The sequence below is a fragment of the Geotrypetes seraphini genome, chromosome 5, assembly GCF_902459505.1.
Source record: "Geotrypetes seraphini chromosome 5, aGeoSer1.1, whole genome shotgun sequence".
In the NCBI taxonomy this organism is placed as follows: domain Eukaryota; kingdom Metazoa; phylum Chordata; class Amphibia; order Gymnophiona; family Dermophiidae; genus Geotrypetes; species Geotrypetes seraphini.
In genome coordinates, this window is record NC_047088.1 from 111933946 (window position 1) to 111959660 (window position 25715).

At 44.3% G+C, this 25715-nt stretch overlaps 1 protein-coding gene across 3 annotated transcripts in view; it reads right to left on the reverse strand.

The window, feature by feature from the left end:
- Positions 1 to 307: 307 nt before the first annotated feature.
- Positions 308 to 25715, reverse strand: part of PELO (pelota mRNA surveillance and ribosome rescue factor) — a 162385-nt gene continuing 136977 nt past the window's right edge. For 2 of the 3 annotated variants that reach the window (XM_033946447.1, XM_033946449.1), the window contains 2 exons: positions 22109 to 22140; positions 308 to 2683 (listed from right to left, as the gene is read on the reverse strand). In XM_033946447.1, the coding sequence (XP_033802338.1) occupies positions 2595 to 2683; positions 22109 to 22140 (121 nt within the window). In that variant the 3' untranslated portion in view covers positions 308 to 2594. Of the gene's footprint in view, positions 2684 to 22058; positions 22141 to 25715 lie in introns of all 3 variants that reach the window. The other variant, XM_033946448.1, reaches the window with a different exon arrangement.

The following is a 25715-nucleotide window of genomic DNA, read 5'->3' on the forward strand; positions in this document are numbered from 1 at the left end:
AGTCACTGAACAGATAGTGTCACTGGCTATCCTTTAAGACTTCCTCAGCACAATCAAGATGGTACATGGGTAGACTAGCAAGTTATCTGGAGAGTAGAGACATTCAGACTAGAGAATGACACGGTGACAAAATTCATCACTGTTCCCGCCCCGCGGATAACCGCGGGAAATAATCCCATGTCATTTTCTAGTGTCTATTTCAACCTCAGTCCTTCTACACCAGCATTCTTCAAAGAAAAGCTTGTGGGTCAGTGGTTGAGGCCATTCATACTCTGATTCTTCCCTCTCTCCTTAAAGGATGACATGAAGATGGTTTCCTGCGGTTATCCGCGGGGACGGGAACGGTGATGAATTTTGTCACCGTGTCATTCTCTTCAGACCACTATCTGCATAAAGTTAGGACAGTAAAAAAAAAAAAAATGCTGTTCTTACCTTTTCTGGATAGATTTCAGCCTGCTCTAGTTAGACAATTAGTGCCACAAGCTATCTGAATAGCAGCACTGAATATTCATGATTAATATAAATGCCACAACTGGCATTAAAACTCCCCTATACAATAGCAACCACAGATTTTAAATATTGACTCAATGCTCTCATCTTCCTCTAGTTAATCTATTTTATATAGAAACTTGTAGCTTGTTCAGTGGTCTGCTTCATTATATTTTTATGAAAATTACTACTGTGTACATAGCTCAACCAAAGAGTCAACCTAGCAGAACGAAAAAGAAGAAAAAAAAAAAAAGGATCAAATGTCAGAAGAACAGATCTCAGTTGACACATGGGAGCAAAGCTTTGGAAGCACATTCTTGGCAGCTGTACACATTAAAGCATCTTTTAGGAGATAAGAACACACTTCTGCATTATGTTCTTGTCAAATGGGAGCACAGTTCCGATACATCTTTAGGTCCAATGAGATACTCAGCTTTATAGCGTTTTGGTTATTTTTGTTGTTCAGTCAATGCCATAGCTTTAGGATACTCTAACAGAACTCTAAGCACCCCTTTCCTTATAAGCTAGTCTCCCTTTTCAGCACATTATCAACTTATCAGATAATTTTGATGAAAATGACTAAAATTCATACATATATCTCTTTCATTAGTGAATCTCCAGATTGAGAAAGATGTTCAAGGACAAAGGAAGTACAGCTCTGGATTACTATACTAACTGAACCACAGTTTTAAGGCCATTTTATCCAACAGGAATACAGTTTTGGATTATCTTCTTAGCCAGGGGTAACACAGCTACTGAGGTACCACCTTGATCACTAAGTGCTCAGATAATCTTAGCCAATGAAAGCAGCAATATTAGGATAATTTTGTTAAGTCAATAGAAGCAAAACTTTAGGAGTAAAGAGGTGATATTTTCAACTGAGCTAAGAAATAATTTTAAGGTACATTAACCAATCAAAGCAATATTAGCAATACTTGTTCAACCAATGAAAGCACAATTTTATAAGCAGCTGTAAGGACATAATATTAAATCAACAGAAGCCAACTTTGGTGAACTATTCTTGTTCCATTCATACAATTTCTTAACTCACTCTTTAGGAACTGTACATTTGAAAATCACATTTCTTCCACAAATATATATTTTATTGGCAAATAGTTCTGCTCCCCAAAATTGAGTCCACAGCCCCTAGCCAAGGTCTAATTGACAACAGTGAGTGAATAGCCAGTGGCTTGCACTTTTGTCTTTGCACAGAGAAGAAAAGCCACAGAGCATTTCTGAATGGGCTACCCAAAATTCCCTCTGTTGATCAATAAAAAGGCTTGCTATATTTACATACCTTCTGAAGGCAATTTTGAAAATCATCCTCTATTTCCCTAAGTAAAAATATCCAAAGAAAAACACAGGATTGGCACAGAAAAAGCAGAAGCAGATTTCTGCAGGTGCTTTTCTCTGGAAGTTTTCAGAGTGAGGATCTTTCCCATTTGTTATAAAGTCCAAAGGGGACAGTGGCTACAGACTTTTCACTTGCCTGCAGATTTTTGAAAACAGCCCCATTAATTTAGCTCTGTATTAGCCAATTTGTTCAACAGCAGGTAGGTTTGTGGACATCTGAGCTGTGCATGAAAATGTGAAATGGCCTGTTTCTAAACCTGTTTCACTCACAAAATCTGGCAATATGAGCAGCTTATCATCCTCCTTTCCTTTTATATCTCTTGTATATTTTTATGAATTTAAAATGCTTTGACATGCTTTTTGCTCAAAAAGCAATTAAAGAAAATTATATCTATATATGTGACTGTCTTCATTTGGAAAACAGTTATAAATATTGTACCTTGCTCAGTTCAAATTGTGTGTCTGTTTCTGAAGAATAAATGCAGTGTGCTCCAGTTACAGGATTCAAGATGGCACACAAATACAAAGTAAACTAGGCATATTAAGATAGGGATTGCATCTCTGAAAGGTAAACAATTCCTGAGCAAGCACTCAGCAAAGTCTAGTGGTGGAGAGGATGATAATGGGGGCATCAGACATTGAGACAGCATCAGATGAAAACTGTAGCGCCTCCTTTGTTGCAGGGATCAAAAATCAGCCAACACATGTTCTAGAGCCAGTTAGCTGTAGTTGGAGAGAAATAGCCACTATACTCAATCTTCCTCTGAACTGGATTCATCTTCAGAAAGATCAGGAACTGGAAACCTCAAGATAGCTGCCACCCCTGTCAACTGGCTGAGCTCTGAATGGAAATTAGCAGAACAAACAAAAATGAAAAAAGTATACATTTAATTAAAAATTAAAATCTATTTGAAATTAACATTTGCCAAAAAATTTAAAAGTTAATTCTACAGCTAGTCTCTGGCATACTAACAACTAGAAATTCTTTAGAAGTTGGAACATGTTATTTGGATGTTGATACAATTACACTGGTTGCCACTCTACTTGTGGGTAATGTTAAAGGTTTGGGATTAGTTTTTACGGCCTACAGCAAAATTAGAAGAAAAGAAAAAAAAGAGGCATAATTGTTGCCAAAAATCTTTACTATCAACACACTACTAGAAAACTGCACAAGGATCTAAATCAGTGGTTCCCAAACCTGTCCTGGGGGACCCCCAGCCAGTCAGGTTTTCAAGATATCCCTAATGAATATGCATGAGAGAGATTTGCATATAATGGAAGTGACAGGTATTCAAATCTCTCTCATGCATATTCATTAGGGATATCTTGAAAACCTGACTGGCTGAATGTCCCACAGGACAGGTTTGGGAACCACTGATCTAAATGGTCACGTTTCAGCAAATATATGCACTCTGGAAAACAGACCATGGACCAATTTAAAAACAAAGCAAAAAAATAAAATTATATATATATATATATATATGTATACATACACACATCAATAAACATTAAAAGTAATGAAAAACACTTGCTTGGTCTCAGCCCAAGTAAAAGGACCAATCACATTCCCAAATAAGCAGGATGGTCTATGGTGCTTAATTTAGATTTATTTTTATATTTTCTTTAATAACAATGTGATAATACTATAAATGTTTATATTCCCCTTCAAACCAAAAAAAGATCAATGCAGATTATAATCAAGGGGACAAGCTATATCTAGTGAAATTACATACACAGAAAAAAGAAATATTAGAAACAATTATCCAATGAATTTCTTAAAACAAATAAGCTTTATGTAATTTTCTAAATGTCAAATAACAAATCTTGGATCTAACCCTAAGAGGAAGGGCATTCCAACAGCTTGATATGCATAAGAAAAGATGTTGCATTAAATCTTTTGTTTGCTGATGAGGAGTGAAGAATAAAAGAATCCTCTGAACACGATGATTTTTAAGTGAAGGTAATTCCACAAATAAAATAAAGATACTTATCTGTAGCAGCTGTTCTCCAAGGACAGCAGGCATATATTCTCATATGCGGGTGACATCATCCACAGAACCCAGTACTGTCACTTTAAATCTTTGAGGCTGTGCTCCCACTGCACACACGCAGGAGCCTTCCCACCCAATGTCGGCTTTTGGGACCTGAGTTCAATAACAAAGCTACGAAGCCAGGGACTGAGATCAAGATGGCGTCGGGAGCGGACGCCTGAGCGAGCACTCCGCTCGTTTGTACTTGAATCTGTGTCGGTGCCTCTTACCCGGTGGTGTTATGGGGAAGAGGAAGGGAGTCACCCGCGCAGTTCCTCCGGCGGCTGAACCCCTTCAACGGCTGATTCAATCTACCATAATGAGCGCTTTTGCTCGCATGGGTGAGGCGACCCCAGTTACTTCGGGAGGGTACCCGGATCTCTCGGCGAACCTCAGCGCAGAGAGTCGGACTACTTTGAGTCCGGACCAGAGGCTGGTTCCTCCCCAGCCCAGAAGTGCACAAGTGCAGGGACTGCTTGGAGCCCGACAGCCCCGAGAGGGAGAAAGTGACTCCAGCATTGGAGGGACATCCCTATCAAGCCTTTCAATGGAAGGAGGAGATGGGAGCCATCAATAAATTTCCTGCACTTTGGAAGAAAAGGTGAGAGGTGCCTCAGGAGGGAATGCTATCAGTTTTGGGGAGATGAAGAAACCAGATAAGATAGATATGGAGGCGCTATGGCAGGCCATATCAGTCATGGACTCCAATCTCAAATTGACTTTATCTACAATTAAAACAGATTATGGAACTGTTTTCTCCAAAGTGGAGCAACAAGGGGTGCTTCTTACTAAGGTTAATGAAAGGTTGGAGAAACAGGAAAATAATTTGAATGAAGTAAAGAAGGTTCAGGTGGAACTGGTTAAAGAGAGATCTTATGTTTCCCGTAAGATGGAAAATTTCGAAAACCAACTGAGGACAAATAATTTAAGATTTTTGAATTTTCCTAAGTGTCCTATTATTTCACTAGTTGAAATGGCTAGGAAATATTTTCGAGAGACTTTAGCCATTCCACCAGAAAATTTGCCTCCAATTGTTAGAGCTTACTACTTGAATTTAAAAACAACACAAGGGGAATCCAAACCTATAAAAACCCCAGTGGATAAAGTAGTGGACTTGAATCTGTCTTCATTTCTGGAAAATTCCCTTGAGGTTGTCACTCAAAGAACTACCATGTTGTTGACTTTAGCCTTGGAGAGTGACAGGGAATTTATTCTTTGTATGTATTTTCGACATATAAATGATAAGTTTTTGGGTTCTAATGTTCGAGTTTTTCCTGATTTAGCTCAGATAACCCAGAGACGTAGGAAGGAGTTCTTGTCCTTGAGGTCAAGGACCCTGGCTCTGGGGGCTACTTTTCTTGTTAAATTTCCTGCAAAATGTTATGTATCTTTTCAAAATAAGAATTTTCTTTTTTTCGAGCCCAAACAACTTTTGGAATTTATTGGATCAAAGGAGAAAATGGTAACCATGACTAGTAATGTATGACTTGCCAGCTGGTTGTAACTTGGGAATCTAATGCCGTGACCTTGTTTAGTTGATTTGTTACTAATGTTTTGGAAGTTTATTTCCTTTCTTGATCTTTAAATTGTGGTTTAAATTGTGGACTAAATAAGACATAATGTTTTTCCTAAATAAGTTTTGTTGAAATATTTTTTCTGGATCTTTTGCATTGTATAATGTAATGCTTGTATTAAAATGGAAAATCTTATAAATAAATAAATAAATAATAATAATAAAAAAAAACAAAGCTACGTAGCCAGATAAGGGAAGTGGGCAGGTTGTGAGAATATATATCTGCTGTCCTTGGAGAACACCAGCTACAGGCAAGTAACTTTGCTTTTTCTGAGTACAAGCAAGTATAATATTCTCACAGATGGGACTCCTAACCTGCCAGGATCATGCTTTTAGAAAGAGGGTTACAATGAACAAAAATGAGCCTGGCAAACCCCAAAAGGGTTGGAAGGAGCCTAGCAAAACCCAAAAGGATTGGAAAGAAAGTTGGTACTTAGAAAAAAAAACAAATTTTGCAGAACTGCTTGCCCAAACAAACCGAATCTTCTGGAGTTCTGTAGTGTGACATGAAGGTACATATTGAGGATCAAATGTCTGCTTTGCAGATGTCCTCAACAGAAGAGGAGCAACAAACGGGCTACTGAAGTCACCATAGCCCTTACATTATTAGCATTAACATAGCCTTCAAGTGTCAGTCCAGCCTGAGTATATGCATACTGTACAGTCTGCTAGCCAATTGGAGATGGCTCTCTTGGTCACAGGAACTCCAAGTCTGTTAGAGCCAAAAGCCAAAAAGAGCTGGGAGGAAGTTCTATGAGGTTTAGTCTGATGCAAGTAGTAAAGCTAGAGCATGTTTGCAGTCTAAGGTGTGAGAGCTGCTTCATTGGATGAGAATGTGGTTTTGAAAAGAAGCTAGGCAGAACTATGGACTGATTGAGGTGAAATTCTGAGACAACCTTTGGAAAGAATTTCAGATGAGTCCACAGGATTACTTTGTCCATGTAGAATCTTGTATAGGGTAGACCTGATACAAATGCTTGTAGTTCACTCACCCAAAATGCAGACATAAGGGCTATGAGAAAAAAAAACTTTCCAAGTAAGATGTTTGAGTGTGAAAGTCAAGAGTAGAAGGGAGACTTCATAACAGCAGATAATACAACGTTGAGATCCCAGGCAACAGGTGGCGGGATAGGTAGTTTAGTATGGTAAAGGCCTTTCATGAATCCAGATTCCAAGGGATGAAGTGAAACACATTGATTGCACTGAAAAGAACTCAGAGTTAGTGTTTAGGTCAGAATGGAAGTGGACAAGCAGCATGACTCAGGGAATAGAGGCCACACCAGATAGCAAATCGATTCTATTTGAAATGGCAGCATCTTTGTGTGGAGGGTTTCCTGGATGCTTCAATAAAAGTTGATACTGGAGCAGACAGGGTATAGGTATTCATGTGCTCGAAGAAACATATCATGCTGTGAGCACTAATAAGGGTAAATTGGGATGAAGGAGAGAGCCTTTATTCTGTGTTAGAAGAGTTGAAAATAGCTGCAATTTGTAGGAGCTCCTGATTTGAGAGCTCCTGATTTGAGAGCTGCAAAAGAAGACGAACTATGGTTGAGGAGACCAGTGAGGTGCAATGAGGATCATGGTTCCCCACTCCTAGCAAAGTCTGAATAGAGTTTTCCTGATGAAAGGTACTGGAGGGAATGCATACAGGAATTTGTTTCCCCAGTCTATCAGGAAGGCATTCAATTCCAGACAATTGGAAGAGGCATTCAATTCCAGACAATTGGAAGCATATGGTCTGGAGCAGAAAAGTGGAAGTTTGTTGTTGTGGGGGGAAGCAAAGTGATCTATTTCTGGGGGTCCTCCACTTGGAGATGATCTGATGCAAGGCAAACATAATGAGAGACCACTCGTGGAGTTGAAAGAGTCTGCTGAGTTTGTCTGTAAGTATGTTTTGCTTCCCTGCAAGATAAACTGCTCTGAGAAGTATGCCGCGAGAAATCACCCAAGTCCAAATCTGAATTGCTTCTGTGCAGAGAAGATGAAATCCTGTGCCTCCCTGCTTGTTCAAATTGTTTATTGAAAGCTTCTATACCGCTACTAATGACTGGAAAGTCAAAATCAGAGGGATTTACATGAGCTTCTGTTATGGTGTTACAATACATGAGCTTCCATAAAGGTGTTACAATATCGAGCTAGCGTTTTCTGGGAAGTTTTTCAATACTGACATAATTAAACCATAATCATTGCATGAGCTTCTGTAAAGATTTTACAATACAGAGTTAGCATTTTCTAAGATGGTTTTCAATACAGACATAGACCCCCTTTTATTAAACTGCACTAGCAGTTTTTAGCACAGGGAGCGGTGCTGAATACCCCACGCAGCTCCCGATGCTCATAGAGTTCCTATGAACGTCGGGAGCAGCGCGAAGTATTCAGCAAGGCTCCCGGCGCTAAAAACTGCTAGCACAGTTTAATAAAAGGGGGCCATAATTAAATCATATACCAGTCTGCATTTTAAAACTTTTACTCAGATGATTTCTTAAAAGTAATTGTTCTTGAATCAATTTTTTATGATTCTAGAAATGATTTCCATTTCTGCCTATCACGTCAGGTTTTTACACAAAATAAGAAGTTACGTGTTCATAATTTTAACTACTGTAAGCACAAATGTATACAAACACCATTTCACATGAGGTCAATTTTTATTATAAAAACATTTTAAAAATACTATAAAGAACTGCCCTAATTTATTTCTTGATTACCCTGTAACAAAACAAAAAGCAAACAGTGTTCTATTCATTTTCAAACTTTCTTCTCTTTGACTTCCTTGCAGATCTAGACTGTCCCTTTTTAACATCCAACAGTAGTAGGCCATCATAATTTAATTCCATCTCCCCTGGTACCCCCTCTCCATCTCCTTAATATCTTGGTAAAAACGTTCACCTCGCTCTTCACTATAATGTCCCAGCAATAAATCTTTGAAGTAAAATTGTGAAAAACTGTATGTGATAGAAGAAAACTAAGAACAGTTGTGGAATCAGAATAAAAAAGTGAGGTAATATCTCATATTAGTTTTCAGTCATCCAAAATCAAGCAGTCTAGTGAATCAATCATTCTACTTCTTTGCACCTATTTATACAATAATCAAACTATCTGCTTATATATACACATATAATAGTATTGTATACTATGTTCATACTACTCCTATTTCTTTGCACGCTTAGTATCTGTATCGTGTTCTATGATCATCCTGATAAATCTAGTTATCTGTGCTTTGTCTATTATATCCTCTACAATTTTGGGTATCCATACTGTGTTCATCCTATTGTGTTCCTAGTTGGGGGTTAGCCAACTATTTCCTCTAGGTTGTATTATTGGCCAAAGTAGTCTGTGAAGAGGGTTGGCCTTATCCATGGAAACATAGAAGATGAGGATTATTTGGTTCTGGAGTCTGTCTTGGAATATGTGGAGAGTACTGGGAATTGTGCAGAGCTCCAAGAGATTGATGTAGAGAATTTTCTCGTGAGGAGACCAGACTCCCCGAGTATGGAGACTGTTTAGATGAGCTCCCCAGCCTAGCATATGGAAGCATCTGTGGTGAGAAGTTTCTGATAGGGATACAGATAGAAAAGGGAGAGGTTGGACAGAAGCATCTACCACTAGAAGGAGTGATGAAGGTCTGCAGTGACTTGTATTGGAGTAGGCAGACAACTGGTGACTTGAGACCATTGGGTTGATAGAGTCCATTGCAAAACCTTGAGATGAAGACGTGCAAATGGAGTGACATGGACTGTGAAGACCATGTGGCTGTGAAGTCATAGCATCTGATGAGTTGTTATGCACTCTAGGGGGTACTGCAGTGACATCACATTAAAAAGTCCCAGATACACATTTCACCAAAACCCTCCAAAACTCAATAGCCTTTATGCCTGCAGGTGCCATCTTTATGTAGTTATAATGGAAGGCTGAGACCACTTTGGCAGAAGGACGTGAACTTGCGGAGGGAGCCCCTGCTTCCATAAACCTGAGGAAAGGCTCTATGCATGACAATTTGTAGCTCTGAAACCCTTCTTGCTGAAGCGATGGCTACTAGAAAAGGCATCTTAATGGTAAGATCCAGAGATGCTTCTTGCAAAGGCTCTTATGGAGCCTTACTGAGGGCTTGCAAAACCAAGATAGATCCTATATCAGGAACTGCTGTTATAGAGGAGGATGCAGTAGCAATCCTTTCAAACATCTGGCAACAACTAGATGAGAGGCCGAGGAAACTTTTTTTTACTCAAGCCCTAAAATATAAGAGTCCTGCCACTTATACTTTAAGAGATCCAACGGCCAAATTCTTCTTGAGACAGATTCTTCAAACTTTCGAAAACTACAAGAACAAGAGGGCATTTGGAAAAGCTGAAAGGGGACAGATTCAAAACCAATGCTAGGAAGTTTTTCTTCACCCAGCAGGTGGTAGACATCTGGAATGAGCTTCCAGAGGGCGTGATAGGACAGAGTACGGTATTAGGGTTCAAGAAGGGATTGGACAATTTTTTGAAGGTGTTGAGGCAATGGTTGCTGTTTTAATATTATGGAATGGTGTAGAAGTTGGGATTTCTAAGAGAGAAGGATGACGGGGAGCTATTAATCTGTGAGTTAGGGGGCGATGGCCCCAGAGAACTGGAATGTTATTGTTAGACATATTAACGTTTATAGAAGTATTAAGGCAATAGTTTTGGATTCCTGTGAGAGCAAAATAGAGAAAGAATAAAACTGTGAGCCAACGTTTGTGGCTAGTGGTGACTAGATTGTGTGGATTAAGTTGTGGTAGTAATTTAGGAATTGCGGCGCCCTCCGTTTGCGCACAACGGCGTGCGCCGCAGGAAGCCCAGTTATGAAGGGCATCAGCTGACCTGGTGGGGGAGGCGTCCGGCGCAGAAGAGGAAGCAGTAGACTATGAAACAAAATTAAATAAGAACAAAGTTAAAACAAAGGTAAAAACTCTAAAATCAATTTAAAATGCTTGCAGGGTGCAATAGGGCAGTGCAATGGTGCTGACAAGTGAAGCGTGCGCCGCAGGAAAGCAATGTTACTTACCATAACAGTTGTTATCCAGGGACAGCAGGCAGCTATTCTCACTAGTGGGTGATGTCATCCGACAGAGCCCCGATACGGACATCTTGCAAGCATGTCTTGCTTGAAGAAACTCAGAAGTTTCGAGATGCCCGCACCGCGCATGCGCCAGTGCCTTCCCGCCCGATGCTCCGGGCGTGTCTCCTCAGTTCAGGTAGCTAGCAGAGAAGCCAACCCAGGGGAGGTGGGTGGGATGTGAGAATAGCTGCCTGCTGTCCCTGGATAACAACTGTTACGGTAAGTAACATTGCTTTATCCCAGGACAAGCAGGCAGGTATTCTCACTAGTGGGTGACCTCCAAGCTAACCTCAATGGGATGGAGGGAGAGTTGGCAACTTAGGAGAACAAATTTTGTAACACAGTTTGGCCAAACTGTCCATCCCGTCTGGAGAAAGTATCCAGACAATAATGAAAGGTGAATGTATGAACCGAGGACCAAGTGGCAGCCTTACAAATCTCCTCAATCGGTGTCGATCTGAGGAAGGCTACAGAGGCTGCCATTGCTCTGACCCTATGAGCCGTGACCTTACAGGGAAGAGGTAATCCAGCCTGGGCATAGCAGAAAGAGATACAAGCCGCCATCCAATTGGAGATGGGGCGCTTCGATACAGGTCGTCCCAACTTGTTTGGATCAAAGGAGATGAAAAGTTGAGGAGCAGTTCTGTGTGGTTTGGTGCGATCCAAGTAGAAAGCCAAAGCACGTTTACAGTCCAGAGTGTGAAGAGCTGATTCTCCAGGATGAGAATGAGGCTTTGGAAAGAACACTGGAAGCACAATGGATTGGTTGAGGTGAAATTCAGAGACCACTTTAGGCAGGAATTTCGGGTGAGTGCGGAGGACCACCTTGTCATGATGGAATACTGTGAAAGGTGGGTCCGCCACCAAGGCCTGAAGCTCACTGACCCTGCGAGCAGATGTGAGGGCCACCAGAAAAACCACTTTCCAAGTGAGAAACTTTAGAGGAGCCTTGCTCAGAGGCTCAAAAGGAGGTTTCATAAGCTGAGAAAGGACAACATTTAGATCCCAAACCACTGGAGGCGGTTTGAGAGGAGGATTGACATGAAAAAGTCCTTTCATAAATCTGGAAACTACAGGATGAGAAGAGAGAGGTTTCCCTTGTAGAGGCTGATGGAAAGCCACAATAGCACTCAGGTGGACTCGTATAGATGTTGACTTGAGACCAGACTGAGACAGATGTAAAAGATAGTCCAAAACAGAGGATAGGGAGGCTCGCTGAGGCTCCTTAGAATTGGAAATACACCATGAAGAAAATCTAGTCCATTTTTGGGAGTAGCATTGACGAGTAGCAGGCTTCTGGGAAGCCTCCAAGATATCCCTCACCGCCTGGGAAAACTGTTGCGGGGTTACGTTGAGAGGAACCAAGCTGTCAGGTGGAGAGACTGCAGGTTGGGATGAAGCAGAGACCCCTGATGCTGAGTAAGCAGCGAAGGAAACACTGGAAGAAGGAATGGCTCCCTGCTGCTGAGTTGAAGTAGAAGGGAGAACCAAGGTTGCCTGGGCCACCGAGGAGCTATTAGAATCATGGTGGCTTGGTCTGATTTCAACTTGACCAGAGTCTTCTGAATGAGAGGAAATGGAGGAAACGCATACAGAAATCGATTCCCCCAATCCAGCAGAAAGGCATCAGCCTCGAGTCGATGAGGAGTGTAGATCCTGGAGCAAAACTGAGGCAGCTTGAAGTTGTGGGGAGCCGCAGAGGTCTATTTGAGGCGTCCCCCAATGTGCAAATATCTGATGAAGGGGGTTGGAATGGAGAGTCCATTCGTGAGGCTGGAGGAGACGACTCAAGTTGTCTGCCAAGACATTGTCCTTCCCCTGAATGTAGACAGCCTTGAGGAAGGCATTGTGGCGAACTGCCCAATCCCAGACTCTGAGAGCTTCCTGGCAGAGGGAGGCCGATCCCGTGCCCCCCTGCTTGTTCACATAATACATGGCGACCTGGTTGTCTGTACGGATGAGGACCACCATGTCGTGAAGCAGATGTTGAAAAGCTTGAAGAGCATAGAAGATGGCTCTGAGCTCCAGAAGATTGATCTGATGGAGGCGGTCCGCACTGGTCCAGAATCCCTGAGTGCGAAGCCCATCCAGATGAGCCCCCCAGGCATAGGTCGAGGAATCGGTTGTGAGAACCTTCTGATGAGGAGGAGTGTGAAACAGCAAACCTCTGGATAGATTCGAAGAGGTCATCCACCAAAGTAGAGACTGCCGAAGAGCAGGAGTGACTATGATGTGTCGAGTCAACGGGTCTGACACTTGAGTCCATTGAGAAGCTAGGGTCCACTGAGGAGTTCTGAGATGGAGCCTGGCAAAGGGTGTCACATGAACTGTAGAGGCCATGTGGCCCAGGAGGACCATCATGTGTCTCGCTGAGATGGACTGGCGAGAAGACACAGACTGGCAGAGACGAAGAAGAGCACCCATGCGCTGAGGAGGAAGGAATGCTCGAAGCTGAATGGTGTCCAGTACCGCCCCGATGAAGGGAAGGGACTGGGTAGGCTGCAGATGAGATTTGGGAAAATTGATCTCGAAGCCTAGGCTCTGTAGGAAGCAGATCGTGGTCAAGGTCGCCGAAATGACCTTTGGAGCTGACGGGGCCTTGATGAGCCAGTCGTCGAGGTACAGAAATATCTGAAGACCCCTGTTCCGGAGTGCAGCGGCCACCACCACCAGACACTTCGTGAAGACTCTGGGAGACGAGGACAGGCCGAATGGAAGCACTCGATACTGCAGATGTAGATGTCCCACCCGAAATCTGAGGAACTTGCGGGAGGCCGGATGAATGGGAATGTGAGTGTAGGCCTCCTTGAGATCCAGAGAGCATAACCAGTCGTTCTGCTCGAGGAGAGGGTAGAGAGAAGCAAGCGTTAGCATGCGAAACCTCTCCTTGACTAGGAATTTGTTGAGGGCCCTGAGGTCCAAAATGGGTCGCAGGTCGCCCGTCTTCTTCGGAACCAGGAAGTACTGGGAGTAAAACCCCTGGTTCAGTTGGTCCATCGGGACCGGCTCCACGGCACGAAGCCGGAGCAAAGCCTGAGCTTCCTGGAGAAGAAGGGCGGTCTGAGTCAAGTTGGAAGGATACTCTCTTGGAGGGTGGTCCGGAGGGACCCGATGGAAATGAAGAGAGTATCCCTCCTTGATGATAGTAAGGACCCAGAGGTCGGTTGTTATGGCCTCCCAGCGATGATAAAAATGATGGAGGCGCCCTCCGATGGGAAAAACAGGGGGAGGCAGAACGAGGTTGGTTATGCCCTCGACGATACAGTCAAAAAGGCTGTGTGGTCTTAGGAACAGCCGGCGACTGAGACTTAGGCTGACCCTTCTGGGGAGGCTGACGCTTCGCCGGTTGTCTCGCAGGAGGAGTTTGCCTCGGCTGATAACGCCTCTGATAAATCAACGGTGGACGAGAAGGTCGAGACTGTTGAGGCTTGGGCTTCGGCCGAAGGATAGATTGGAAGGACTTTTCGTGGTCAGACAACTTCTTCGTGACAGTCTCGATGGATTCGTCAAAAAGATCCGCCCCAGCACACGGGATGTTCGACAGGCGGTCCTGAAGATTCGGGTCCATATCAATGGTCCGCAACCAGGCCAACCGGCGCATCGCCACCGAGCAAGCCGCCGCTCGGGCAGAGAGCTCGAACGCATCATAGGCAGATTGCATCAGCTGAAGTCAGAGTTGGGACAATGAAGCAACCACTTCCTCAAACTCAAACCTAGCCTGGGACTCGATGTATGGAGTGAACTTTCGAAGCACAGGTAGAAAAAATTCCAAGTAGGTTGCAAAGTGGAAGTTGTAATTCAAGACTCTAGACGCCATCATCGAATTCTGATAGATGCGTCGCCCAAACTTATCCATGGTTCTGCCCTCGCGGCCCGGAAGTACGGAAGCGTAGACCTGGCCAGGATGAGACCGCTTGAGCGAGGATTCGACCAGGAGGGACTGGTGTGAAAGCTGAGGACCCTCGAAGCCTTTATGATGTACCGTGCAGTACCGCGAATCCAACTTGCCAGGGACCGCAGGGATAGAGTAAGGAGACTCGAAGCAGCGCATGAAGGTCTGGTCGAGGAGCTTGTGCAAGGGAAGCCGCAAGGACTCCGCCGGAGGCCGAGGCAAGTGCATGGTATCGAGATACTCTTTGGAATATCGAGACCCCGCATCTAGAGTAATGTCCAAGTCATCCGCCATCTGCCTGAGGAACGATGAAAAGGACAATTGGTCCGCCGTCGCCGGTCCGCGAGACGGACTAGAAGAAGACGAAGCCTCAGGCTCCAAAGAGTCCTGTGAGCAACAGGACGAGTAGAAAACTTCGGGGTCCTCGAACTCCGGGCCCGGAGGAGGAGACCCAGTCGAAGCAGCATACCCCAACCGAGGCAATTTCTTCTGAGGCGACACGGTCGAGTGTCGAGAGGAATGCTTCGAAGAATGCCTGGACCGATGCCCCTCCCGATGCCTGGAAGGAGATCGAGACCTTCTGTACGAGACTGGGTCAGACGCTTCCAAGGAGCAGATCGGACTCGATGCCGTCGATCTCAAAGGTGGAAGAGTCGGTGCTTCTCTGGACGTCGCCCAGGCTTGATAGGGAGTTCGGAAGAACTCGTCCTGCTTCCTGCTATGCCCCGGACTGGATGGCCCCGAAGGTGGACGCCACACTGAATCATGGGGCGGAGTAATCGGTTCCAAGGGAGGCAGGTCACTAAACGAGGGTTTCCTCGAGGGAATGGGCTCCAAAGGAGGCATATCACTAAGAGAAGCCCTCCTCGAGGGAATCGGTTCCAAAGGAGGCATAGCACTCTCGGAGGGCCTCCTTGAGGACCTGGACACCACTCGCCGCTCCTCCTCGCCGAGCAACGAGGTCGTGCGGCGAGGAGGAGGAGGAGGGGGCGGTCCGCCCCTCGAAGCCGAAGCCGGGAGGTCACCCTGGATGGTGGCAATCAGACGAGGCCCCATGGTTTGCATGAGCTCAACGAACTGAGCCTCCAGAATGGACCGCAGCGAAGCCGATATGGAGGGATCCGCACCAAAAGGGGGCCCTTCCGCATGGTCTCCGCGCTCCTTAGGTGCAGTGTGCTTCTGCTTGCCAGCTTTCGGCACCTTGAGCACCACTGGTGGAACAGTAGGGGTCGATACCTGCTCCGAGGAAACGGAGGAAGGCACCGGCGCCGAAGCCTGGGCCGAAACCGGGGTGAATGATGCCGGTTTCAGGAGGCCCGAAGCAGGCGAGGAGGCAGCGGGCTTCGCTGAAGGAGTCGAAGCCCCCGTCGATGTCGAAGCTGCAGGATCTGACGAAGCTTCCATCTTGAACATGGACTCCCAGAGCAGACAGCGGCGCTTAAACGCTCTCGCCGTCAGAGTGGAGCAAGGCTGGCACGATTTCGGAAAGTGATCCGGTCCCAGACACTGTAAGCAGCGTCGATGAGGGTCCCTGAGCGAAATCGCGCGCTGGCACTTGCTACACTTTTTGAAACCGGTAATCGGACGGGACATAGGCCGGAAAAGCTCCGCCGCAAGGTCGAAGGCGCGGGGCCTCAGCCACGCGGCCGACCCGGAGTCGGAAGGAAAAATTTTTTTTTTTTTTTTTTTTAAAAAAGAAATCAAAGAAAGAAAGAAACGTACAGGAGAGCCCAAAAGAACTCAACCCGCGGCAAAAAGAAGGCAAAAAAAGATATTCAATGGGCGCAAATTGAAGATAGACTTCTCAGCTCCGCGGAAGAAAAAGAACTGAGGAGACACGCCCGGAGCATCGGGCGGGAAGGCACTGGCGCATGCGCGGTGCGGGCATCTCGAAACTTCTGAGTTTCTTCAAGCAAGACATGCTTGCAAGATGTCTGTATCGGGGCTCTGTCGGATGACATCACCCACTAGTGAGAATACCTGCCTGCTTGTCCTGGGATAAGCCCAGTTATGAAGGGCGCGCCGGATGCCTCCCCCACCAAGTCAGCTGATGCCCTTCATAACTGGGCTTCCTGCGGCGCATGCTGTTGTGCGCAAACGGAGGGCGCCGCAATTCCCAAATTACTATCACAACTTAATTCACACAATCTAGTCACTAGATTGGAATGGAGAACCTTTCATATGCCTAAAGGTTAGACAAACTGGGGCTCTTTACCCTGGAAAAGCGGAGACTGAGAGGAGACATGATACAGACGTATAAAATCATGAAAGGCATAGAGAAGGTGGAGAGACAGATTCTTCAGACTAGCGGGGACAACAAAAACAAGAGGTCATTCAGAAAAACTGAGAGGGGACAGATTCAAAACGAATGCAAGGAAGTTTTTCTTCACTCAGAGGGTGGTGGACACCTGGAACACGCTTTCAAATGAGGTAATAGGACAGAGTACAATACTGGGTTTCAAAAAGGGACTGGATGACTTCCTGGAAGCGAAGGGGATTGCAGGGTATAGATAGAAGGTTACTCTACAGGACATAAGCGAAAAGCGAGAGTTTTAGGGTAGGAGCACTATCAGGTCCTGGACCTGAGGGGCCGCTGCGTGAGCGGACTGCCGGGCACGATGGACCTCCGGTCTGACCCGACAGAGGCAAATCTTATGTTCTTATGTTAATAATAAATAAAACTTTATCTCTTCGTAAAATATCAAACCCCTGGTACATGGCAGAACTCCATCTGTTGAAAAAACAGTTACGTTCTTTAGAAAGAAAATGGCGACATACTAAAACCAAAACCAATCTTCAAATTTATAGAGATAATGCTTCAGCTTACAAAACCAAAATCAATATTATTCAAATAAAATTGACAATGCTAAAAATTCTTCCATTTTATACAATATTCTAAAATCCATTGATCCAAAAAACAAAAAAAGCAATACTACCCAGAAGTCCTCCTTAAAAGCACAGGAATTAGCAGACGTATTCAATCAAAAAATCAATAACATTCGAAGTTCATTTCTTTCTAACTCAGCCAGTAATCTCATGAACACTAATCAAACCGAACTTATTCCTATAGCAAAATGCTCCAATTTCAAAATCCCTTCCCTCAAAGATATAGAAGCTCTCTTTCAACAAATCAACTTAAAAGGTTCCCATTTTGAAATCATTCCCCCATTCTACATAAAAATTTTTTTTACCTGTTTTGGACCATTCATTCATTCACTTATCCTAAAGAGTTTACTCACTGCTACTGTCCCTTCCTTATGGAAAACCGCCATTATCACTCCGATACTCAAAGACCATAAAATTAGTATAAATGAACTATCGAACTATCGCCCAATTGCCAATTTACCATTTCTGGCAAAATTAACAGAAAAATTGATATTTAACCAGATTTCCGATTTCATTGAAAGCACTAACGCCTTACACCCTAACCAAACAGGCTTTTGGAAATTCCACAACACGGAATATTCTATGGTAGGATTAACAACTAATATCCATTATTTCTTAGACCACCATAAATCTGTTGCTCTATTCTCATTAGACATTTCCGCAGCTTTCGATACAATAGACTCCTTAACCGGTTAGAATCAATAGGTATAAACGACCATGTACTTACCTGGTTTACATCGTACTTCGCCAATCGTACCTCACTAGTCAGGTTCAACAAAGAACATTCTGAAGCCTACTCTTCTTCTTTCGGAATTCTTCAAGGATTCATTTTGTCCCCTCTCCTGTTCAATATTTTTCTTTCGCCACTACTAAGTATCTGTCAGTCAAATGGTTTCACTTCTTTCTCTTACGCTGATGACATTCAACTTATTCACCCATTAGATCCAGAAAATAACAATGACATCTCGTCGATCAATAAAAAACTAGAAATAATTCAAAACTGGCTTAATTCAAACAAATTGGCATTAAACATAAAAAAGACCAAACAATGCTCTTCACTTGGAAAAAGGACATAGACTTGAAGACCCCATTTGTCCTTAATAATACCCCCTTAAACTTAGTTTCCACTGTGAAAATTCTTGGGGTTATAATTGATGATAAATTACTTTATCATGAACATATTTCTTACATAGTTAAAACTTGTTTCTATAAGTTACGTTTGATCCAATCTATCACCAAATTTCTTAGCCCCAAATCAATTAAAATACTGATTCACTCTTTGATTATAGCAAAAATAGATTATTGTAATGCACTTTTACTCAATATCTCCCAAAAAGAAAAAAGAAGACTGCTGATTATACAAAACACAGCGATCAAGTTAATATATAACGCCAAGAAATATGACCATGTTACGCCATTGATGATCGATACCCATTGGCTTCCAATCAGTCATCGCATCTCCTTTAAGGTCATGCTGCTTATATTTAAAACTTTAACTTTCAATGAACCCCAATTCATAGCCAGATTGTTAATACCCCATAACACTTTACGTCCACTTCGGTCATCATACCAAAATCTATTATCTGTCCCTTCCCTGAAAATAGTAGGTACGAGAAGATCAGACATGTTCTCCGTAATGGGTCTCCAATGGTGGAACTCTTTGCCACAATACATTAAAAACGAAAAAGATCTTACATTTTTAAAAAATCCTTAAAATCTTATCATTTTAAAGATGCTTTTAACATTTGAATTTATCACAAATTTAAATGTCCTTAAGTTTCTATCTCCCCCATTCCCTCTTGTTTTTTCCTTCCTTGTTTATTTCTTCTAAGATAAAAATTGTAACTTTCCCCCCTTCCCTCCCTATTCATGTTTATATTATACTAGTGTTTAAGCCCGTTAAATTAACGGGTGCTAGAATATATGTCTTTCTTTCTGTGTGTCTCCCTGCCCCTGTCTCTTTCTTCCTTTCTTTCTGTCTCTTTCCTTCCCTCTGTCTGTCTTTCTTTCTTTCTGTCTCTTTCCTTCCCTCTGTTGGTCTTTTTTTCTGTCTGTCTCTCTCCATCTGGTCCCCTGTATGTCTGTCTTTCTTTCTTTCTGTCTCTCTCCGTGCCCACTGTCTTTCGTTCTCGTGCGCTGTCTGGCTTTATGTCTCCATGGCCACTTGCCTGCCTTTCTTTGTCTTTCTCTATGGCCCCCTTCTATATCCTCCCCAAAGCAAATAAAGATTGCTTCCTGCACCCAGCACACCCCTCCCCCCAAAGCAAAGCAAGTTCACTCCCTGGCCCCCTTTTGCTACTGAAAAGGAAACTTTAAAATAATACATTTAAAATGATCAGATACTTGGAAACTGCAAAGAAAGGACTTAAGTAAAGTTCAGGATTTTTAAATCATAATAAAAGTCATAAAATTCTGCAGCTTCCCTGCTTTCTATCTTGAAAGTTGTTTAATGATAGAGAAATTGATAGAGAGAGAGATTTCTGCAGCTTCTCTGCTTTCTATCTCTCCACCTTTTCCCTTCACACTTTCACTGAAATAACCTGAGTTACAGCTTCGGGAGCAGCATGCAGGCTACTTGCTAGGGGATCGGCCGTTTTTGCTGCATCGGATCCGTTGCTTTGGCTGGCCGACTTAGGCCTGTGAGCGTCGTTGGCCTGGAGGAGCCGGTCGGGGCAGGGCTTCCGTGCTGGTCGGCTGCGTGTGAGTTTAGGGGTATGGGTGATTATTGAACATACCCCGCGCATCCCTGAACCTACCCAGAGACTCCCCGCGCGGGAGGAATCGCCGCCATCACCGCCCCCCCTGAGCCGCCACTACTGCTGCATCCGTCGCCGGGCCCCGCTCCCAACGCTGCGCACCTAGGCCGGGGAGGAGGAGGTGGCGGCAATGGCAACAACAGTGGATTCCGGGAGCAGCGGCTGCCTTCCCCGCCTCCCTCACCACCCGACTGCAGAGGCGAGATTGAGGAGCCGCCACTGACAGGCAGACTGAGTGCGCGGTCTGGCTGGCTCCTCTACCAAAGCCCTTCCGGCGGCAGCCCCTCTCGCATCCGTCTCCACGTTGCAAGCCTCTCCGAAGGCCGGCTCCCACAAAAATGCTGCCCCTCTGTCCAAAGCTGCGGCCGGACGCAAGATTGGTTTTAAAGTTAGGCGGCCAGGCCAGGTCTTCAAAGCAGCTGCAGCCGCGGTTTTAAAGTTAGCCGGTCAGGTATTCAGAGCGGCAGGGGGAGGCAACCTTTTATTCAATGTCTGCTGGGTAAAGCGCCGTGCCGAGTAGAGGAAGCATTGATTGAGTTTTTCCCTATGTGGAGAAACCGCCGTGGCAGGAGAGTAGGGAGTGAGTTTTTCCTATGCGGTTGTTTGGGGGGGGGGGGGGTTGTGAACAGGAAGTCGAGCAGAGGCGGGAGTGAGCTGTTCAGCTTCCCCTATCTGGGCAAACCGCTCTGGCGAAAATGGAGTGAAGTGCCGCGTGGGGCCGTAGAAAGAGCGGGGCATGCTGCAGTCTTGGCGGCCACGGACATACGGATCACGGAAGCACGCCGATAAGACTGCGCATGCGCCGCCTACGGTTTTATTATATAGATTAAAGAATGATGTTATTTGGTTTGTCTTTATGTAATATACCCTTTTTAAAAAAATAATTTTGTTCATCGCTTAGTATATCGAATAAGCGATTCATCAAATGCCAATAAACTTGAACTGTCACTGACTGCTTTCTGACTATATTTCCCCATACTACTCCACGGGCCTCTTGGCTTGTAAATTGCCTTGAACCTATACTGGATAACTGGATAAGTGCAATTTAGAAATTCTAAATAGATTAGATGATAACTTCTGACCCTTTTGGTCAATACCTATGTTCCCTTTAAGCAGAGCACATGAGCAATTGCTCATACATTTTACATGGTCACTCACAAAAATACTGACTCAACCAAACTTTCAAACAAAATTAAACTACAAAAAATGAATTACATTAAGCTAAATCAATTATCACATCTGCAATGATTTTTTGTGTTATAGATAGAAATGCATTGCTAATACTGGAATAAAAAATTGTTGGTTTTTAGAACTTGTCACTTACACAAAAAATAATTTGAATGCCCCTAGTCACTCAAAAGAAGACTCTGAGATTGTTTGGGAACTCATATGCTGTGAACAGGTATATCTACGCAATATGTCGTAGATTTGTATTTCTTGCACACTTAGTGAAAGGTCAAACCTGGACATGCTGTGGGGGTGGTGCATTCTGACCCACGAAATGAAGTTGGCAGCTGCTGCTACAGTACCTGTTTTTGTCAGCCAATAATCCCTTAGTCCAGCTAGGGCTGCAGTGTATTTCAGAAAGGTATATTAAAGATGGAGGACATAAATGGAAAAATAAAAACTAAAAATAAATGAAATAAAAAGATCAAGAAAGAAAGAAAGGACAAGAGAAACTTGAAAAAGTGAAAGAGGAGAACAAAAATAGAAGACATTCCATCCACAATTATACAGTCTACATGCAAGCATGCCAACATATCAAAGCATAGGGATGTTATAAGTTCTTTCCCTTCAGAAAGCAAGCTAAAAAGCTGCGCTAGTGATTTCTGCGTAGCAAATGCAATAAGGCTGTAGAATTGAATGGGCTTTGTCGTATATGCCACACAGGAATCGCTAGTACAGCTTTGTGAAAGGAGACCAAAGGAAAAAGCAATAAATAGGCAAAATGTGAGGATTTTTGAGAAAAGATAATCAAGAAAAATATAAGACTCAACTATGCAGCACTCTAAGGTTATGGGTACTCTCTGTGCTGTGCAACACTTACGCTCGCCAGACACGTGAAGGCTGGAGAAAATACTGTGAAGAAGGAAAAAAAAGACAAAAAAATGAGGTACTGGGATAAGTATAATCAGCAAAACTTAATTGAAGAGACAAGTGAGACATTTTTAAGAAAACTAAGGGGATTAAGTTATTAAGCTATGTTAAGGCACTAACCCATGTTACTTGCACCATAAGGTTTGTTAAAGGGCTCTAATTCTGGGTTTGGTGTCCTAAAGCACATCATTTAAGTTACTTTGTGGTTCAAAGCAAAAATATATAAAACATGTAAATACAGTGGAACCTTGATTTACGAGCATAATTCATTCCAGAAGCATGCTCGTAAACCAAATTGCTCATTTATCAAAGCGAGTTTCCCCATAGGAAGTAAAGGGAAACTCGCTTGGTTCGTTCCCCCCCGAGGCCACCGGTTCTGCTCCACTTTACCCCCCACCCCATACCCCCTAAGAACCGGCATCGCCCCCCCCGCCCATGAACGCTCCCCCCGAGAACCAGCACTGCCCCCCACTCGCGTCGCCCCTCCCCCCGCAATCCAGCATCCCCCACCCACCCAAACACAATCCCTTACTCCGATCTGACACCGGCACCAACACACAGGATGTGCCTGTGCCCGAAGATCCTGCCTCTTGCCTGAGCTGGGCCTTGAGCATCTGCGCATGTATAGTGGGTAAAATAATGCCAGCAAAAAGCTGGAATTATTTTACTAGCCCAGGTTTTGGAGAGCTCACCATACAGAGTTATGGTGAGATGTGTACTTGGGCCATTTATATGAATTTCACTACAGTGCTCCCTAGGGTGCCCCATTTCTCTGCTGGGATGTCTGTGTGGGCAATCTATTAAAAATGCTGGCCCCTCCTATATCCCCAATGGCTTGTTTTGTGCTTTTTTTCTTTAGGATTCTTTTTTTTTAATGGTTCTAAATGACAGACCCTCTGAGGACAACCACGTCTGAAAAATGGTCATTTTCAAAACAAAAGGAGAGAATTTTTGTTTTGAAAATGGTCATGTTCAATACTGGATTTTTGTGTGTGTTCCACAAAACGTCCAAACTCAGATTTGGACATCATATCAAAAATGCCCTTCTTGGTCTCTTCCACATACACAGGACACAGATAAACCCTTAAATTAAACAGAACCCCCCCCCCCCCCCCAAGATCCTGATTCTGCATATAGTGCAACACTAAAAAAAAGAGAAACTCAGATACATGATCCCCTGTACTGTACAAAAGAGAGCATACATGGCATTCTTTTCTTTGGATATACAGTGGTATCTTGGATTACGAGCATAATCCGTTCCAGGAGCATGCCCATAATCCAAAATGCTCGTTTATCAACGCAAAGTTCCCCATAGAAAATAGTGGCAACACTGAAGATTCGTTCCAGAACCCGGGGTCTGTACCTGTCGGGTGCCGGGTGCTGCAGCACCACCTCCTCCATCTGTAATCCGAAGAAGAACCCCACAGTGCCGCTTCGGGGGGATGCCTCAAATGTCCGCCAGCTGCCAGGGAACCCCGCAGTGCTGCTTCAAAGGGATGCCTCCTCCATCCGTCGTCCAGCCCTCCACGTCGGATGCCCCCCGCATGTTGGAGAGCCCCCACCTGAGCCCACGCAGCTGAGCACTGCCCCACCCATACGCCACGCACAACGCCGATGATTGACGTTGTGCGCATCACACGCAATGCGCAGGCGGGACGGCACCCGGCCACGCAGGCCCAGAGGTCCTCCAACCTGCGGAAGGCACCCGACGTGGAAGGCTGGCCGGAAGACGGAAGAGGAATCCCCCGAAGCGGCGCTTCCTGGACTGTAAGTGCTCGTTTATCAGGGCAGTGCTCGGTTTGCGAGTCAAAAGTTTGCTGAGTGTTCTGCTCATCTTGCAAAACACTCGCAAACCGGATTACTCGCAAACCGAGGTTCATTTTGATGGTGGCACATTTGGAAATGCCAATCGTGGTTAAGTCTAAGCTCTTACTGTTTTTGTTGAGATTTGGTTTTGCATTTTTTAAAAATTATTTTATGCATGTCCCCCCACCCTTTTTTATTTTATTTTCTGCAATATGAGCAGCCAGCTTCTTTTACTCTTACTTTCACTTTTTCCATTTGGCATTGGCAGCTGTCAGCTTTTGTCTTTCCTGCTTAAAACACTTTTTTCCTTTGCATTATTTGAAATGTGGCTACATAATTAACATTTTTTCATGTTAATAGATGTCATGTGCTTGGTTTTTTTTGTAATCAACTTTGTTCTAAAAATATCATTTCATTTTAATTCCATTTTGGCTTAATTAATTACAATTTTCACCTGGGTGGTTGCTTAAGAATGCTTGTCTGATCTTAAATCCATTTGAGTATATACAATCCAGCTGATATTCAGCAGTTAGCCAACTAGGAATGGCTCCCGGCTGGCTAAGGAGTATTAATAGCCAACAATCTGTTGATATTCAGTGGGCTATGACCAGCTATCTCCTGCTGAATACCGGTTTGTGGAAGGTGACTAGTTAAGTCACACAACATACCTGATTACTGACAATATTCATCGGCTGGCCGGCTAAGGCATGTGGCCAGAAAGACCTACCTAAAAGGCAGGTCTTTGGCTGCTAGGCCTTAGCCGGCCAGCAGCTGAATATTGACTTGGCCGGCTAAATCCATAGTGCTGAACTTTGCCCCAGAAAGTCAATGCCAGTGGCCAGATATGGCTCCAGCACTGAACAACTGGAATCGTCGAGGACCACAGGAGGTAGCCGAGCTGCCTCCGCGGTCTAAAAATTGGGCCTGATGTTTTATTTTCTGAGCACAGTGCTCTTGCTTTTAAACTATTTTATTTGTTCACCTGATTAGATAACTTAAAGCAATCATGTTTACTTACTTTGTATATTCAATATGTTTAAACACACAGAGGCCCATACTCAGCACTATTTAGCCATCCAAGAGCTGTTCCCAGCTGGTTAAATAGCACACAGCAGGCTATCTAGTGATATTCAATAGCCGAATATCTTCCACTGAATATCTGGTTCAGCAAATTGGCTGGTGACTGGCATGCGCATGACTTCTCAGCTCCTGAGCCAAGCCGGCTGCCACCCCAATGTGTGCGCCACGTGCAAACACACATACAATGTCCTGTGCTCATCGAAGTTGTGCGTGCTTGCAAGTAGCGCACGTTGTCGAGGTGGTGGCCAACTTGGCTCGGGAGCTGAGAGCTTGTGCACATGCTTGCACAGGATGGTGGCCGGCTTGGATTGGGAGCCGGGAGGTGCTGGCGGACGGCAGAGACATCGCCCGAAGCAGGAGGGCAGCAGCATGGGGACCCCAAGGGAAGGAAGCCACTTTGCTGAAGGGGCTGCGGCACCCACAAGCAGGTACCCACCCCTGGGCCACCAAAGCTGAGAGCTCGTTTAGCGAGTCAACACTCAGTTTGCAAGTCTCAAATTTAGCAAATGTTTTACTCGTCTTACAAAACACTCGCAAAGTGTGTTACTCGCAAACCGAGGTTTGACTGTACTAATTTCCAAAAGCCACCAATTTTAGGGCAGGCCCACCAAATATGAAACATATCCCCTGAGCACCACAGTCCCGCCAACAAGCTCCATCACCCAGGCTAA